The sequence below is a fragment of the Hyperolius riggenbachi genome, chromosome 5 (genome assembly GCF_040937935.1).
Source record: "Hyperolius riggenbachi isolate aHypRig1 chromosome 5, aHypRig1.pri, whole genome shotgun sequence".
Lineage (NCBI taxonomy): Eukaryota > Metazoa > Chordata > Amphibia > Anura > Hyperoliidae > Hyperolius > Hyperolius riggenbachi.
In genome coordinates this window covers 92,428,669-92,444,664 of record NC_090650.1, presented here as the reverse complement: position 1 = coordinate 92,444,664, position 15,996 = coordinate 92,428,669, and the positions used below count along the sequence as shown (strand labels likewise).

Below are 15,996 nucleotides of genomic sequence, written 5' to 3'. Positions count from 1 at the left end.
GATTGCATGCTGCCGTCCTCTGCTGCCCGCAGTGAACCGGGTCCCCGCACTTCCGTCAGTCGGAGCCAGACTAATGTAAGAGAAGTGTGCGGTATGCATATCTCTCCAACAGCCACTGGAGGGATACGTAGAGGGCGCACTTCTCCTGGCTGGCTTCGATGACGTCAGTGATGGGACCCGGTTCTCGTAGCTGCGGGCAGAGGTGTACCGTGGCGTGGGAGTGATCTAGGCGGATGAGGCTGGAGGAAGCCCCAGGTATGTATAAAATCTTTTTAATTTCCCCAGCTCTAAGTCCCTTTAAATAGGCACTGTAGTGACAGCGATGCACCTCCAGCAGTTAAAAAAAAAAAAAAAAAAGTCTCCACCTGTGATGAATTTCAGAATGTAAATCAGGGTGTGGAAAGATTTTTTACTTAGCAAACCCTGACAACACAGCAATCGTAGTGTACAAGGAATATACTGGGGCAGAGATCTGATATTCCCCCTGCAAAAAACAAACAAAAACAAAAAAACAACATATCGGCGCTCCCTGCATAGTGAAACCAATGTAAAGAAAAACCCGGTTAACCCCCTCAGTTTGCACAAATAAATAATTTATCTATAAAGGTTATCATGGTGTGGCTAATTATTATTGAATTATATATAGCGTCAGCATTTTTTGTGGCACTGTATAGCATAATACAGTGATCTGCAAACTTGGCTCTCCAGCTGTTAAGGAACTACAAGCCCCACAATGCATTGCAGAAGTCTGACAAAGGCATGATTCATAAAGGCTAATGCATTGTGGGAGTAGTAGTTCCTTAACAGCTGGAGAGCCAAGTTTGCAGATCACTGGCATAATACAAGTTGTAACATTACACAATAAAACAATATGACAGTTGATACAATAGTGGATTACAGCGGATGTAATAAACAACATTCTACAGATTTTTATACAGGAGTGGGAGGTATGTACACACATTACACAGCATTGAGAGACAACAGGGAAATAGAGCCCTGGCAATCAGCCTGAAGGCTCATACACACATCAGACTATAGTCTTTGGAAAATGAAAGATCACAGACCAATCTTACCACCCTTCATGTAGTATGAGAGCCATACTCTACACAGTCTTTTCTATGGAGCTGAACTCCACATCAGAAAAAAATCTTTGCAAGATGCTGCACACAAAGATGCTGTACAGACACCACAGATCAGTATCTGCAAAAGATCTGTTCCTGCCAAAAAACCATTCCTGCAAATTGCAATTATAGTCTATGAGATCGGCAGATCCTCATACACACATGATTTAACTGACATTCATCTGCAGATCAAGCAATCATCCGCAGATCTGAAAATCCATCCTGGTGGATCTGATCTGCAGATGAATGTCAGTTAAATCATGTGTGTATGATGATCTGCAGATCTCATAGACTATCATTGCATTTTGCAGGAATGGATTTTTGGCAGGAACAGATCTTTTGCAGACACTGATCTTTTGTGTCTGTACAGCATCTGTGTGTGCAGCATCTTGCAAAGATTTTTTTTTGATGTGGAGTTCAGCTCCATAGAAAAGACTGTGTAGAGTATGGCTCTCATACTACATGAAGGGTGGTAAGATTGGTCTGTGATTTTTCATTTTCCAAAGACTATAGTCTGATGTGTGTATGCACCTTTACAGTCTAAAGGCTTAAGGGATAAAACAAAAGAGGAGATGAAGCGGTGTATGAGATGGAAAAAAAGGTGATCAGTGGCAGAAGTGGGCCAGAAGAAAGTATGCTTGCCTGAAGTGGGGAGTTTTCAGGTTGCGCCTAAAAAGGTTAAGTGTGGGTGAGTGGCAGATGTGTTGAGGAAGGGAGTTCCAGAGGAGGGGAGAGGATCAAGAGAAGTCTTGTAAGCGGGAGTGAGAAGAGGTGACCAGAGAGGAAGACAGGAGAACATTGTTAGTAGAGCGGAGATTGCATGGAGGATGGTATCTGGAAATAAGCTTATTTAAATAAGAAGGATCTAGGTAGTTAATCTCTTAGAGCAGAGAGGAACCTTTGACTATAGTCCCATTTTGCAAATAAAGGTTTAAAGGGACCTGAACAGAGGTAAAAGAAAAATCAAATCTGGACTTATCTGGGGCTTCCTCCAGGCCCCGGTAGCCCGTGAGGTCCCTCAGCATCCGCTGGCCTCTGTAGTCCCGTTCGGGTAGGTGCACAACTTCGGCCAAAGTCACGTATGCACGTCACATCATGGTACCCAGTCACTGTGAACCGGGCATGCACAGGACTCTTATGGTGACAGGAAGTTGCCAGGTTTATGGAGCCGCCAGCAGGACCACCGAGGGGACCCAGACGACACAGAGAGACCTTGCGGGCTACGAGGGGGTTGGAGGAAGCCCCAGGTAAGTCCAGATTTCCTTCTGCTTAGGGTCTCTTTAAGACAAATACAAAAAAATCCCCTTCTACACAATGATTTCTAATGTCACCATTGTCAGACTATGTACATATCGCCAAACTGAGAAATTTACAAGATGCAACCTATGGCTCCCTAGTTGTTGGAGAAACACAACGTCCCAGCTGGCAGGGACTATTGCACAGCTGGGGGGCTGCGGGTTGCATAAGCCTGTTCTATCAATTTCCAGACAGCATGGGGAGTTGTTGCCTAAAGAGTCTGCAGTCACTGCTGGAAGGTGTGCCTGATAATTGCTGCTTACTCTGATAGCATGCAGCTCTCCCCATTAGGATTCACACTGTCACACCAATGTACTGAATACCATCAACATCTGGAAAACTCCTTCCAGCCATGCACATGCATGAAATCATATACGTTTGCTAATTAAGTACTCACATTATCATCCAATTGTGCTGACACTCTACAGTGCTCAGGATCTATGTCAGTTTTTGGTACAAGAATTGGAGCCTTAATTGAACAGAAAAACATGCAAAAAATTAGCATACAGTATGTGCCCTGACAATGAAAAGAGACACTTCTGTGGCCAAAATATGCATATATTCGTAGTCATTAATTCTGGAGGGAGATGTATGAAGTTTAATATTTTCAAGCACTACTTAACCACTTCTGTATGCGTGGTTTCTGGCCCCTTAAGGAGCAGAGAACTGTGATTACTGTGATTGGCTGAGGCTTGGTACCCAACTCGCAAATTTCCAGACGACCGATGATTTTTTGAGTGCCAAGCGGTCGTTTCCGTGATATCCCGGCGACACTCTGGAGAGACACTCTGCATCACACACATACACAGGGGAGGCACTCTGCATCACACACATACACAGGGGAGAGACACTGCATCACACACATACATAGGGGAGGGCACTCTTTATCGCACACATACACAGGGGAGACACTCTGCATCACACACATACACGGGGGAGACACTCTGCATCACACACATACATAGGGGAGGCACTCTGTATCACACACATACACAGGGGAGGCACTCTGCATCACACACATACACAGGGGAGGCACTCTGCATCACACACATACACGGGGGAGACACTGCATCACACACATACATAGGGGAGGCACTCTGTATCGCACACATACACAGGGGAGGCACTCTGCATCACACACATACACAGGGGAGGCACTCTGCATCACACACATACACGGGGGAGACACTCTGCATCGCACACATACATAGGGGAGGCACTCTGTATCGCACACATACACAGGGGAGGCACTCTGCATCACACACATACACGGGGGAGACACTCTGCATCACACACATACACAAAGGAGGCATTCTGCATCACACACATACACGGGGAGGAGCTCTGCCTCACACACATACACAGGGGAGGCACTCTGCATCACACACATACACAGGGGAGGCACTCTGCATCACACACATACACAGGGGAGGCACTCTGCATCACACACATACACAGGTGAGACACTCTGCATCACACACATACACAAAGGAGGCATTCTGCATCACACACATGCACAGGGGAGACACTCTGCATCACACACATACACAGGGGAGGCACTCTGCATCACACACATACACAAAGGAGGCATTCTGCCTCACACACATACACGGGGAGGAGCTCTGCCTCACACACATACACAGGGGAGGCACTCTGCATCACACACATACACAGGGGAGGCACTCTGCATCACACACATACACAGGGGAGGCACTCTGCATCACACACATACACAGGGGAGGCACTCTGCATCACACACATACACAGGGGAGGCACTCTGCATCACACACATACACAGGGGAGGCACTTTGCATCACACACATACACAGGGGAGGCACTCTGCATCCGAACATACACAGGGAAGGCACTCTGCATCACACACATACACAGGGGAGGCACTCTGCATCACACACAAACACAGGGGAGGCACTCTGCATCACACACATACACAGGGGAGACACTCTGCATCACACACATACACAGGGGAGACACTCTGCATCACACACATACACAGGGGAGACACTCTGTATCACACACATACACAGGGGAGACACTCTGCATTACACACATACACAAAGGAGGCATTCTGCGTCACACACATGCACAGGGGAGACACTCTGCATCACACACATACACAGGGGAGGCATTCTGCATCACACACATACATGGGGAGGAGCTCTGCCTCACACACATACACAGGGGAGGCACTCTGCATCACAAATATACACAGGGGAGACACTCTGCATCACACACATACACAGGGGAGGCACTCTGCATCACACACATACACAGGGGAGGCATTCTGCATCACACACATACACAGGGGAGGCATTCTGCATCACACACATACACAAAGGAGGCATTCTGCATCACACACATACACGGGGAGGAGCTCTGCATCACACACATACACGGGGAGGAGCTCTGCATCACACACATACACAGGGGAGACACTCTGCATCACACACATACACAGGGGAGACACTCTGCATCACACACATACACAGGGGAGACACTCTGCATCACACACATACACAGGGGAGACACTCTGCATCACACACATACACAGGGGAGACACTCTGCATCACACACATACACAGGGGAGGCACTCTGCATCACACACATACACAGGGGAGGCACTCTGCATCACACACATACACAGGGGAGACACTGTGCATCACACTGATACACAGGGGAGGCACTCTGCAAGGGAAGGTTAGGAGGAAACATGGGGGGAGGAGTCAACTTATCCCCAGGTCACACAATATTACATTTCTTGAGGGGCTTATAATTTTAACAATTTTACTAGACGGACTGCTATATGTTGGGCTACATCCTTCATTTGACTTGTTGCATTGATATCTTGCTTATTAGCTTCACAAGCGAAGTGCATTATACAAAATTAGACAAGACAGCACTTTTGCTATTATAAAACAAATACTATAGCTAATGTTACATAAATATGGATTGGTACCTTAAATAACGAGTGCTTTAGATCTTGTCCTAGTCTTTCTGACATCTTGCCCATGTTATCCGACATCTTATTCATACCTTCAGCTAAGCTGTCAGGGATGGATTTCACAGCATTGGAAACATTTCTCATTGAATTGCGCAGTGGATTTACAAATGTGTCCATCTACGAAACAGAACACAATAATGGTATGGTGGAAGACTAACAATCTTACACATATTTACACCTTCAATTACTTCATCCAGTGTGCAGAGACGTAATACTTACCTTCCGTGCAAAGTCTCCCTTTCCTTTGTTATAGGCTTTGTTTTCCAGAAAATCACATACACAATGACCAAGAGCTGGGCAGGCCCTTAGCAACTCAGGGCTTAGCAATATCTAAAACAAGACAAAGAAAACAAAATATTGCATTAATTATGTGAAAAAAAGTGATATAGAATGCAATCAGTAACTATGAAGTGCAAAACGTACAAAATAACCATATATCATCAAATAAGTCGACTCCAATATTTGACCCTTAAAAAAGCTGGAAATTTTGTACAGTATTGACTCAAGTAGAAGTCTACCCAGCAAAGTTAATGGCTGCAATTGGGGACCAGGAGGGTTTAATGACTGAACTGCATAAAGTATTGCAGCCAATAACTCAAGAAAGTGTCACTTACCACTGGGTAAATTGGTGCAAATGAGGATGTCACTAATAGTACCCACATTTTACTCAGTGGGCTCGGTGGTGCATATATAGGTTTGTAAAAAATGTCAGTGCTTCAAAGGTAATGGATGCCTCTAAAACATTCTAGTATCAAAAGTAAGCTATACAAAGTAGTGTTTTTCCAAGCAAAAGGTGTAGGTGTGTGTGTGTGTGTGTGTGTGTGTGTGTGTGTATAGGTGTGTGTGTGTGTGTGTAGGTGTGTGTGTGTGTGTGTAGGTGTGTGTGTGTGTAGGTGTGTGTGTGTGTGTGTGTGTGTAGGTGTGTGTGTGTGCGTAGGTGTGTAGGTGTGCGTAGGTGTGGGTGTGTAGGTGTGCGTAGGTGTGGGTGTGTAGGTGTGCGTAGGTGTGGGTGTGTAGGTGTGCAGGTGTGCGTAGGTGTGTAGGTGTGCGTAGGTGTGGGTGTGTAGGTGTGCGTAGGTGTGGGTGTGTAGGTGTGCGTAGGTGTGGGTGTGTAGGTGTGCGTAGGTGTGGGTGTGTAGGTGTGCGTAGGTGTGGGTGTGTAGGTGTGTGTGTGTGTGTAGGTGTGTGTGTGTGTAGGTGTGTGTGTGTGTGTAGGTGTGTGTGTGTGTGTAGGTGTGTGTGTGTGTGTAGGTGTGTGTGTGTGTGTAGGTGTGTGTGTGTGTAGGTGTGTAAGCATGCTGGCTGCTGGGGCTTGCTCTGCAAAGATTGAGAGAAAGGTGGGCCCCCCCACCCCTTCGGCTAGGAGTCAGAAATTTAGATCCGACTTGAGTACAAGCCAACCCCTTTACTTTAATTTAGTGAGTGAGACCTATGTTTCTAGACTTATAGTCAAGTATATACAGTAATTATTTGGTATGAATCTGGCTATGACTCCCATGGTTGCGTACATAACCACTATTCATGTCGGCTGTTGAAATCAAGCTCACTCCTGTGGTCGCCACTTTAGGGAACCAACGCTGTACAGATGTCTACTGTTGCTATGGGGAGGGTGGAAGTGATGATATTGTGGCGCTCAATGAAGTGGCTTCTGGAGGCTGGTGTAAGGAATAAGTCACTCAGTGGTTGCTTAAAGATCCAGTGTACCGGATCTTAAAGTGACCATGGAGGACACCAGTGTACATGGTAGATTCTTGTCAGAGATGGCTCCCGAGTAGCCATGTCCCATCTACCATGTGTATATAGATTATAACCACACTGCTAATTGCTGGTTTGTCAGTTTCTAAATAGAGATATTTGGAATAGCTAAATAATGTATTCAAACAAACATGACAAAAAACATAGGGCATAAGGATAGCACTGTCGCCTTGCAGTGCTAAGGTCCCAGGTTTCGGGTGTTTCTGAGCATACCCCAGGTAGTGACCTATTTATACTCTGCAAAAGCACTGCATAATAGGACAGCAAAGTATAAATACAAAATAATAATTTCCATCTACCACAGAAAGTAGGGTGCTCACCTGTAAGTATGCATTCAAATCAGTTTTCCTCTTTTCTAGGAATTCTTTGTCCATATTGTTGAATGTCTTTTTTCCTGGTAGTTTTAAGATACTGCCAAGGCTTTCAAACTTAAAAAAAGGAAACCAAAGGATGTTATAGAGCAGATGAAAAGGGTAATAAACATGTATCAAATAAAAAAAAGTCATTTGAATTGTGTTCTGCTTAAAGGAAAACCTGAAGGCGATTTTGAGCCCCACAATCCTGGGACGCCCCTGCACTTACAGCGGTTGCGCCCCCTGCTTCTGATCGGGTGTAATTTCAACATGAGCAAAGTTTCCTGTAGCCACCTAGAATACCTTGTAAACAATATCCCGCACACCTTCAGCAAAAGCCAAGTAATCAAGGGGTGCAGCTGCTTAATTAGAGGGAGTGACAGGCCTGACAGTTGTATTGCAGGTCTCCCCACTTCGCCAGAGGCAAATAAAAGGTGATGTTTTATTCCCCTGATGACGGCAAGAGCCGAAACTAGTCGGGACAAGAGCGGGCAGCACGGAGGCAGGAACGTGGGGTGAGGTCTGAGTACCACTCGGTGTGGGAAGCGCTATCAGCCAAGGAGGGTCCTGAGTGTATTGGGACCCTCTAAAAGTAAGTGCCCACCCCAATATTGCCTGTTCTGTTTTTATCCAGAAAATAAAGAACTACTACTTTCCACTGAAAGCATCCCTGTTTATTTTATCTGCACAATTGAGTGCATACAGGTGGTGAAGTGGACAAATACATCAGTGAGAAGAGTGAATCTGCGCTGTGAGACTAAAACAGTTTACTTTTCTTGTGGATGTGAGGATTTGTCCCTACACGGCAGCAATCCACTTACACTGAACTGGGGCGCCACGGTATTTTCCTTTGGTTGAAAGGAGGTGACAGGAGCATGAGGCACAGTTCCAACTGTCCTGATCACCCCTGCCAGCTGCGCGTGCTAGGCAACGAGAACATCATCATCAGAAATCCCATCATGCTTTGCACAGCATCAGGGGGAAAATGCCTGAGCAGTTTTCTTTGATGGGGCGGAGCTTAGCTAAAAATGCAGCTAAAAATTATGAAATGGTAAGAAAAACTAAGTTCTGATGCTGTGAAACTGTTAAAGAAACACCAAGCCTTTTCAGTGCTGCTGAGTAGATTTTTAGTCTGGAGGTTCACTTTAAGCTGCATACAATTTCTATTCTAATTTGCACACCATCTGGAATTATTTGCATCTCATTAATCATATCTGCATTAGTACAGTACAGCTGTGACACAACACATCATGTGGTGCTGACCAGAACTTTAGGCAAAAGGATCAGAGGAGACTTCAGTATATCGTAAATATTGAATTCTACATAGAGTTCTGCTTTAAGGTTGAAAGCTTAGTTGCAGCATCAAGATAACCATTTGTAAAGTTGCAGCCATTGCACCACCACGAAGGAGACGACAATGCAGTCTGCAAGCTGGGATAAAGAGGGGAAATGAGCTTTAGACTTGATTTTATCTTATAGAAACATTGCCGGAGTCAGCGGGTGAGAAGGGGCACTAAGCTCTGGGATCAGGAGTTTATAGACAGCTGGAAGTACGATCTGTAGTCACATTCCCTACTCATTTATGTAACGGTGGCCCCGGAGAAGGTCACTTTGGTTCATTTCTTGAGGCCGACCATGTAAACGACACTCACCCAGGCTGAAACCAAATAGACTCCGTAAGCTGAACATGAAACTAGATTTATTCTTTCACGCTGTGCCAAATACACTCTAATGACCAAATGGCATTTGAAGCAGAACACAAGTTAATGTCTAGCCAAGCAATTAATGCCCAGGAAAGACTAAGAGGTTCGGAATATTTAAATATTTTTTGCTGGCAAAATGACTTATAAAAGTTTTCATTTACATTGACCTGGACAACTATTTCCTGAAAGTGTAGTTTAAGCCTCTATGCCAGCTGGGGATTTAGTTTGAATTTTACAGGAATTGAATATAGCAATATAGGCAAACCAATAAAAGGTATATTCGTGGTGGCACAAAAATGCCCACAGCTGTCTCCAGCCCAGACCTCACAGATCCATAAGCTTTTACCTAATGCCTATACACTCCATTCCCAAACTCCTTTCTCCCATCCTAAGCTCTGTGACCAATGCAACTAGTGATACGAGCCACTGTTGCAAGGCTCCATTGTCTACAGACCTCTACTGTGGAGAAAATGGGGTAACGCTCCACCAGCAATTATTGCCAAATCCCACAAGTGACATTTCACTACTCAATGTCTCAATTTTAAGCTCATTAAGATGTTAGGGCAGGGTTTCCCACAAAACTGTGTACACCTCTCCCATGTTTGTGAAAGTAGTCTGTGCACAGCTTGTATAAGTGTAAATTTGTTGTCCCATCAAAATAACTCAGTACACAACCATTAATGGGCAGCACGGTGGCGTAGTGGTTAGCGCTCTCGCCTTGCAGCGCTGGGTCCCTGGTTCGAATCCCAGCCAGGGCACTATCTGCAAAGAGTTTGTATGTTCTCTCCGTGTCTGCAAGGGTTTCCTCCGGGCACTCCGGTTTCCTCCCACATCCCAAAAACATACAGATAAGTTAATTGGCTCCCTCTAAAAATTGGCCCTAGAATACACTACATAATATAGACATATGGCAATGGTAGGGATTAGATTGTGAGCTCCTTTGAGGGACCGTTAGTAACAAGATATATATATATACACTGTACAGCGCTGCGTAATATGTCGGCGCTATATAAATACTTAATAATAATAATAATGTCTAAACCGCTGGCAACAAAAGTGAGTACACCATCCCAAGTAAAGAATGTCAAAATTCTGCCCAGTTAGACATTTTCCTGCCCTGGGGCCATGTTCCTCGTTAGTGTTATAAGATCTCAGCTGTGAACAGGGAGCAGGTAAGTTTACATTCGGTGTTATCACTCTCACATTCGTCCCAGGGGTAAGCCTCTTCTAGAGATGATGCACAAGAAAGCCTGCAAACCATTTGCAGAACACAAGGAAGACTAATGACATGGATTACTGGAACCATGTCCTGTGGTCTGATGAGACCAAAATAAAGTTATTTGGTTCAGTTGATGTCAAGCGCATGTGGTGGCAACCAGGTGAGGAGTACAAAGACAAGTGTGTGTTGCCTACAGTCTGACCTGATGGTGAGCCTGGGGAGACTGGAGAACTATAGTTCATTGAGGGAACCATGAATACCAACATGTACTATGATGTACTGAAGCAGAGTCTAATTCCCTCCCTTCGGAAATTGAGCCGCAGGGCAGTATTCCAACAGGATAACGACCTAAACACACCTCCAAAACTACTACTGTCTTGCTAAGAAACTGAGGATCAAGGCACTGAATGGGCACCGGATGATGACGGCAATGCAGAGGAGGGAGACCACTAGCTGGAGAGGTGTGTGGTGGTGGGGGAATGACACAACCCTGAAACCAACCTGTTGCTCCCAAAGTCGCCTCAGACAACAGGGAAAATTGGGATCAAATACGGCAATTGCACAAACTAAAGGAAACAAAAGTATCGGCACTGCTCATTAATTTGAATGAAAGAGTTTAATTGTGCAGCGCAGCAGGCATCGTTTACCACCAAGGATGCATGTGTGAACCAGGCTTTATTCTGTACCCTCAGGATGGGACAGCGAGTCATTCAAGTATTAAATCTGCATTGTTAAAAATGTTTCAATGGGGTTTTTTTCCTTGTGGGTATAATTATATGCATTTGTGAACTGCTCTCCCTAAATCAGTGGTTCCCAACCTTTTTGGAGTCGTGACACATCAAACCAAACGTTCAGATCTCCGTGACACGTAGACTATATGCATGTAATAAGAGACAGCGTTTCCCCACTAAATGCACATAAGAGACAGTTTCACCAGTAAATGCAGGTAATGAGAGACAGCGTTTCCCTAGTAAATGCGCATAATAAGAGACAGCTTTTCACCAGTAAATGCACATAATAAGAGACAGCTTTTCACCAGTAAATGCACATAAGAGACCTCTTCTTTTCACCAGTAAATGCACATAATAAGAGACCGCTTTTCACCAGTAAATGCACATAATGACAAACAGCCAGATGTCCCCAGTATATGTAGCCAGGGATATATGTGCCCAGTATATGTAGCCAGGGGTATGTGCCCAGTATATGTAGCCAGGGGTATGTGCCCAGTATATGTAGCCAGGGGTATATGTGCCCAGTATATGTAGGCAGGTGTATATGTAGCCAGAGGTATATGTGCCCAGTATATGTAGCCAGGTGTATATGTCCCCAGTATATGTAGCCAGGGATATATGTGCCCAGTATATGTAGCCAGAGGTATATGTCCCCAGTATATGTAGGCAGGGTTATATGTCCCCGGTATATGTAGCCAGGGGGTATATGTCCCCAGTATATGTAGGCAGGGGTATATGTCCCCAGTATATGTAGGCAGGTGTATATGTCCCCAGTATATGTAGGCAGGTGTATATGTCCCCAGTATATGTAGGCAGGTGTATATGTCCCCAGTATATGTAGGCAGGTGTATATGTCCCCAGTATATGTAGGCAGGTGTATATGTCCCCAGTATATGTAGGCAGGGGTATATGTCCCCAGTATATGTAGGCAGGGGTATATGTCCCCAGTATATGTAGGCAGGGGTATATGTCCCCAGTATATGTAGCCAGAGGTATATGTGCCCAGTTTATGTAGCCAGAGGTATATGTGCCCAGTATATGTAGCCAGAGGTATATGTCCCCAGTATATGTAGGCAGGGGTATATGTAGGCAGGGGTATATGTCCCCAGTATATGTAGGCAGGGGTATATGTCCCCAGTATATGTAGGCAGGGGTATATGTCCCCAGTATATGTAGGCAGGGGTATATGTCCCCAGTATATGTAGGCAGGGGTATATGTCCCCAGTATATGTAGGCAGGGGTATATGTCCCCAGTATATGTAGGCAGGGGTATATGTCCTCAGTATATGTAGGCAGGGGTATATGTCCCCAGTATATGTAGGCAGGGGTATATGTCCCCAGTATATGTAGGCAGGGGTATATGTCCCCAGTATATGTAGGCAGGGGTATATGTCCCCAGTATATGTAGGCAGGGGTATATGTCCCCAGTATATGTAGGCAGGGGTATATGTCCCCAGTATATGTAGGCAGGGGTATATGTCCCCAGTATATGTAGGCAGGTGTATATGTCCCAGTATATGTAGGCAGGGGTATATGTCCCCAGTATATGTAGCCAGGTGTATACGTCCCAGTATATGTAGGCAGGTGTATATGTCCCCGGTATATGTAGCCAGAGGTATATGTGCCCAGTATATGTAGCCAGGGATATATGTGCCCAGTATATTGTAGCCAGGTGCCCCCCCCCCCCCCCCCCAGGAGGAGAGAGCCAGGGAAGGAGAGCAGCACCTCAGGGTGCTCTCCCTCCCTCGCTCTCTCCTCCGAAATGAAGTGCGGTGGCTGGCAGGAGGGCGGAACTTACCTTCCGTGTCCTCCGTCTGGTCTCGTCGCCGGCGCGGGATGATTTGCCACTACTCTGGCCTGATCCAGACCAGAGCAGCGGCTGCGGCACCAGAACTTCCGGCCGGCGCATGGAGCGACACGGAAGGTAAGTCCCGCCCGCTGCCAAACGCCGCCGCACACACAGATCGGAGGGGAGAGCGAGGGAGGCAGAGCACCCTAAGGTGAGAGAAGGGGGGGAGATGGCCCACTTCTCCGCCGCTGCCCACAGCTTCACCTCCGCTGCGCTGCTTCCCTCCGAGAGCCGTGACACATACCCGAAGCTGCCGCGACACATGTATGTGTCGCGGCACATGGGTTGGGAACCACTGCCCTAAATCATCGCCTCTAACAAAACAAGTTTAATGTGCTTATTATTGCCTTAAAATGAATTAGGGAGTCCCCTTACCTGTTCAGTGATCCGCATGTGGAAATCATGGAAATCACTGTAACGGCGGTAGGTGTTCCAGCATTCTTCAATACCATCCAAGCCTCGCCGAAGGACGGTGATGGAGTACAGTGCATAGGTTTTGCCATGTTCATTACAAACTCCTGTCACAGCATATGGGTCACAGTCAACATGAACTGGTAGTTTAAATAATACGTACAAGTAGAAATACACACCAAACAACAACAAACGAGAAAGATAGAAGAGAAAGAATGGAATGTAAGGTGGAATGATCAAATAATGGGATGAAAAGCTTCAATTTCCAGTTATAGACAGTTATTTTATGACTGAATTAATAAATTAACGCATATGAGGCCCATAAATTAGGGATTTTGCTCCTCATTTCAGTGGCTGATAGGCTGCATTCCATGAAGATTGCCTCGTCTTGTTTAATCAAATGAAAGGTATGCTGGAGCTACCACAAGACATAACATGATTGCCACCTAAACCTGGCTGAACTTGACAGAATCACTAACAATGTTGATTAAAAGTGGACATGAACTCTAGTACAGCACACAATGAAAAGTTTTCATTCCACATTAAAGTGCTGTAGAAATCATTTACAGTATGCCTTGTGTGTTTGTTTAGCTTCTTAAGAGTGTAATTAGCATCATCAACAGCTGTGACTCACAACACTGCCAACTGCTCTGGAGTAAAGACAAAGGCTTAACCGTTTTCTGTGCTTCCTGAGAAATTAATCCTGTTAAAACTTGTTTTTAAGGATTTCCATAAATTATAATGAGTACATTTTCCCCTAAAGATCATCTTGCTGTGCCTAGTCTGTTGGAGCAGAGCAGAAGTTCTGAGTTTAGCTCCACTTTAACCACTTAACGATCAGCTAACACCGATAGGCGTCGGCGGCTGGTCGTTTGTGGTTTTACATGGAAACGGCCTTTCCATGTCAATTCACGGAGGGTGTCTCCGTGAACAGCCTACGAGCCTCCGATCGCGGCTCTCAGGCTAATTGTAAACACGCTGGGAAGAAATCCCCGCTATTTACATGAATACAGCGCTCCTCTGATTGGCCGGGATCGCCGCCGTATGATAGGCTGAAGCCTATCAGAGGCGGTGCAGGACGCATCGCTGTCCTTTGCCGCCCATGGAGCGAAGGGGAGGGAGGGATGGAGAGAGGGGGAGGAATAGTGTTGCGGAGGGGGGCTTTGAGGAGCCCCCCGGCCACGCGGAGCGGTGGCAATCAGACCTCCCCCAGCAGGTCATCCCCCTAGTGGGGAAAAAAAAGGGGGGGGGGGAAGTCTGATCGCCCTGCTTCAATCCTGATCTGTGCTGCGGGCTGGAGAGCCTACGCGGAACAGATCCTTCAGAAGAGCCCTGGTCCTTAAGTGGTTAAGGGGAACTTGCAGAATAATATTTACTACAATGGGGTAAATTTTACAATGCAACAATTTTACAAATTTGGTATGCTATATCTTTACAGAGAACTCCAAGGCCCCTCAGCACCAAAGGGTACTAAGGTGCCCCTTTACTTGAAGCCAGGTCTGTAATAAAAGCTGAAATGTGTGTATAGGTGTCCAGCAGACCACATTCTGATATACAACAGTTAGGCCCAGAGCACACCAAAACCGCTAGCAGATCCTCAAAACGCTAGAGGTTTTAGGAGCAGATTTCAGAGCGATTCTAGGCATGTTTAGAGACGTTTTTAAACATGCCTAGCGTTTTTTGTAGCGTTTTTGTGTAGCAGATCACAAATATTGTTACAGTAAAAGCTGTTACTGAACAGCTTTTGTAACAAAAATGCCTGGAAAACCGCTCTGATCTAGCGTAGCGTTTTCCAGAGCAGTTTGAGCTTTTCCTATACTTTACATTGAGGCAGAAACGCAACTGCAAACCGCAAAAGTGCAGCAGGACTCACGTTTGCAGTTTGCTAAAAACCGCAAACCGCTGGTGTGCTCCATCCCATTAAAATACATTAGCCAAGCGTTTTCATAGGCAGAAGCGGTTTGCGAAACGCTTCAAAAACCGCTCGGTGTGCACCAGGCCTCAGGGACCGTTTTCACTACACGCAGATTCTGGATGCAGAAAAACTAACTCCAATGAATGCCTATGGGCCTGTTTCACTGACGTATTATTGTATGGAAAATAGATGCATGATGCAGAAATCTGCATCAGAAAATTCACGTTTAGTGGAAACAGACCATGAAACAGGAATAACCACTTATTTAGAGTAGCATAATCTCCCTCTTCTGGGGTCACTCTTAAAGACCCAGGCCTCAGACAATTAAAAAATGTGTATTTCTATTGGTGATGCAACCAGGGAATCCCACAGCGGCCAGACATGAGTTCATGCATTGCTTACTGGCAAGAAGCTCTGGCCAATCAATACTGGGAATTCTGTGATCTTGCCACTAATGTAAATACCAGAAAGTGATCAGAGAATTCTAAGGTCATGAAAAAGAGTGCTCTGTACACAATATTGTGAGGACTTTGTAACAGACTAAGCTATGTACCTGAACAGATCTGAAAACTAGTTTACTGCTACAAGTATTTGTCCTCATACACAACACTGCTCTGAGCCGTC

The 15,996-nt window shown here is 45.6% G+C and overlaps 1 protein-coding gene across 2 annotated transcripts in view; it reads right to left on the bottom strand.

The window, feature by feature from the left end:
• Positions 1 to 15,996, bottom strand: part of SNX13 (sorting nexin 13) — a 199,908-nt gene that overhangs the window by 22,174 nt on the left and 161,738 nt on the right. The window contains exons 18-22 of one of the 2 annotated variants that reach the window (XM_068235995.1): positions 13,422 to 13,597; positions 7,512 to 7,619; positions 5,656 to 5,766; positions 5,392 to 5,553; positions 2,815 to 2,886 (exon numbers count right to left, since the gene is read on the bottom strand). In XM_068235995.1, coding sequence (XP_068092096.1) covers positions 2,815 to 2,886; positions 5,392 to 5,553; positions 5,656 to 5,766; positions 7,512 to 7,619; positions 13,422 to 13,597 — 629 coding nt within the window. The remainder of the gene's footprint in view (positions 1 to 2,814; positions 2,887 to 5,391; positions 5,554 to 5,655; positions 5,767 to 7,511; positions 7,620 to 13,421; positions 13,598 to 15,996) is intronic. The other variant, XM_068235996.1, reaches the window with a different exon arrangement.